Raw genomic sequence first — 2,943 nt, forward strand, 5'->3', positions numbered from 1 at the left:
GCTTTGTGGTGTTACAATCTAGCGGTGTTACAGATTTGCTTTTCCTTCACGGTTGTAGAGCTGTGGTTTTCAGTAACTGTTTCACTCGAATGCGTGTGATTACAAAGCAAGCCAAAAGTAAAAACAAAACAAAAAAAAACCTCCAGGGTAACCAAACCTGCCCAGATCTAAACTACAACTCTTTTTACAAACAACAGAACCCAATCCCCACACTGACTTGGTAACCAACCAATCACGGCAGCCCTGAAGTTGGCGCCAGTCCAAGTCTGTCGAACATCCAATAAATAAATCAGAGGCGGGTTAGAATTTGAATAGAAGGTTAAGACCAACCAATCACAAATTGAGTTTTACAAGCAACACACGAAGGCACGCCCCCATTGAATGTTCATGGACTTTAAATACAAGGTTGATAACAACTCAGCCGCAGAACCCAACCTTTCGCACTAGCTGTGTGTAACGTGCAATAGCAGCTTTAAGGAAACACAGGCAAACGAGACGTCGATAAAACTTGGTTTAATTCCAGGCTTTTGTGCGCGCTTCTGTTTGTTTTTTTCTTAATTCTGTAGGATTGCCCTTTCATATCAGCACTATGTCCAGCGTTCAGCTGTCCATCACGTCCTTGGACAGGTTGGTTGCCAGAAAGACCTTCCCTCTTCACGCCAGGACGGAAGTCTGTAGGAACCTGTTTGGGCCAGTTGACCATGACGAGCTGAACCGTGAGATGAAGTCCAAGCTCCGGGAGATAAGCGAGCGGGACCAGCGTAGATGGAACTTCAATTTCGAGACCAGCACTCCATTAGAAGGTGGGCACTACGAATGGGAAGAGAGCGAGGTTGACGCAACGCCCGGTTTTTACAGAGAGTCCATCCAGATGGGTAAAACTAGGATTACAGTCCCAGTCAGGGCAAAAACATATTTGGACACTACCAAGAACAGTATGGACTCTAACTCCAGTCAGGAATTATCGTCTCCCCCTTCCCAGGAGAACGACAGGTTGTCCGATTTGGTTAGCATCGTTCGCTCCGGCGAAACGAATCAAGAAAATAGATCGGATAAATTAAACTCAGGAATTAAAGCCAGCAAAAGCGATCCTTGCACTTCAAGAAAAAGGACATCTGCGTCTTCAGCACCAACGCACATCACAGGTAAACATTGCATCCACCCATTTCTGAGACTCATTTGTACCATGTGGATTTGTTTTTGAATAGCCTGTATTAAACAAACCCACATGTAAAGATCAAATTAATATGCATTAAGCTGTATGTGCAGCATAGTGGTTGAAGCGCCTGGATTAATTCCAGTGTGAGCAAACTGAAATTATTGCAGAATTCAACTTTGCTTGTAAACTTGTTATCTTATCATTTTTCCTACAATTTGTACTAATCAATTCTGTTCTATTCAGATTTTTTTGTAAAGAGGAAACGAATATTGGAATGCAAACAGTCTGAGAACGGATCCCCATCGCCGTCAGTGATCACAACTGAGCAGACTCCCCGCAAAAGAATCCGATGAAGGTAAGAGCGCTTCTAGTGTATTTTCTGTAGTTTGAGATTCTTTGTAATTAGTTACAGTTGGTTATCAATAAATTGGGGGGGCGGGGGCGGGGGGCGTTTTAGTAAACAACCCTCATAAAAAAAGGTGAAAATAAAATAAAAGGTTGTTTAAGTGCGCTAGTTAAACTTGCACGGCTAACGCAGTCTGGTTAATAATTTGCATATAACATGGCTGTTGGCAACATAGTAGCAGTGACTTTTTAAAGTCCCTCGTTAAGTGTTTCGAGTTCATTCCTGTAAAAACTTGTGTGTGTAAAGGGGGAGGGGGATTGACGTCAACGTGGCGGGAAAGGCTCTAGTAGCATGGTGACGTTGGCAGCTCTTTATTTTATTTATTTTTTTTTTTTAAAGGACTTAGTACGTCAATCAGTTACCCTTGGGGAAGGGGGGGGGGGGGCTTTGATTCTGCTTGGAAGGGGAGGGGAAACGCACAAATGTTTTTGTGCTCGGGGAACGTCTGATTGCTGACGATATATTTTCATTTACAGATAGTTGCACAAAATCCCGGTGAAGATTCGTGTTTTTTTTTTTTCTGATCGAAGATAAAAAAACAGGCTGTCCCTCGCGATGGTTCTGAAGAAAGTCTATCTGGCGAAAGACTCGGAGAGTTAAAAGGACGAGCGGGACTGCTTCCAAATGTAGCAAACCGGTGGCTTTATAATGTAGCCAAACAGTGTTAAACGAATTAACAACTGTGCAATGGATGCGTTTTTTTTTCTTTTTTTTCCCTATACTGTCTACACTGGCAAAAGTGTAAAGCTTTAAAAATAATAAATATTACAATATTGTTTTATTTCTGCTGATCTGTTATTGGTGGAGTTGTATATCTGTACAAAGGTTTTTAAAAATATACTAACTTATATTTTGTATTTATGTATTGAGTTCACGTTGGCCAAAGGGCACTTTGTTTTGCTTATTTACGAAATGTTAAAAAAAAAAAGAAACAAATGTTCTATTTTTTATAGTTTTTTTTTTTTTCTTGCAATCACATCATGATGTAGCTTTGAAATATTTAGTGTACTTGAAATTCAATGTTTCTGAGCCTGTTTTTTTATGTATCACTGCCATTTTACAATAATTTCGCAAGAACAGAATAAAAACAAATGGTCTACTCTGATTTTTGCTGTTAATTTTCTTGTCTATCTTCCATGTATGAAATGTTTCCTGATAATCCACTTTCCCGTATTGAAGTGCAGACGTTTAAGTCATAGATGGTAAATCCTAGTATATTACAAGAATAGCCCCTCAACACGCACACATCAAAAGGCGCATTAGTATGTACGCGGTACTGGCAGCGTCTGTCTTAAGTCAAACAGCAGTCGTGTATATATAATTAGCCACAGCATTACAGACCAAACATCTGACTAAAATCAAGCTATCGACACCCTTA

General features: G+C 40.4%; 1 protein-coding gene across 1 annotated transcript; it reads left to right on the forward strand.

Moving 5' to 3' along the window:
• The first annotated feature begins 422 nt into the window (after positions 1–422).
• Positions 423–2,670, forward strand: LOC121295039 (cyclin-dependent kinase inhibitor 1C-like). The gene is made up of 3 exons (XM_041219327.1): positions 423–1,145; positions 1,403–1,514; positions 2,042–2,670. The coding sequence occupies exons 1-2, from the start codon at positions 590–592 to the stop codon at positions 1,510–1,512; spliced, it is 666 nt and encodes a 221-aa protein (XP_041075261.1). The 5' UTR covers positions 423–589; the 3' UTR covers positions 1,513–1,514; positions 2,042–2,670.
• The last annotated feature ends 273 nt before the right edge of the window (positions 2,671–2,943 follow it).

The sequence above is a fragment of the Polyodon spathula genome, chromosome 19 (genome assembly GCF_017654505.1).
Source record: "Polyodon spathula isolate WHYD16114869_AA chromosome 19, ASM1765450v1, whole genome shotgun sequence".
NCBI lineage: Eukaryota > Metazoa > Chordata > Actinopteri > Acipenseriformes > Polyodontidae > Polyodon > Polyodon spathula.

Bases quoted from the DNA above. Each gene is read 5' to 3' on its own strand.
- LOC121295039 (XM_041219327.1), top strand. From the start codon at position 590: ATGTCCAGCGTTCAGCTGTCCATCACGTCCTTGGACAGGTTGGTTGCC. The intron at 1,146-1,402 runs GTAAACATTGCA...TGTTCTATTCAG, and splicing joins AGCACCAACGCACATCACAG to ATTTTTTTGTAAAGAGGAAA.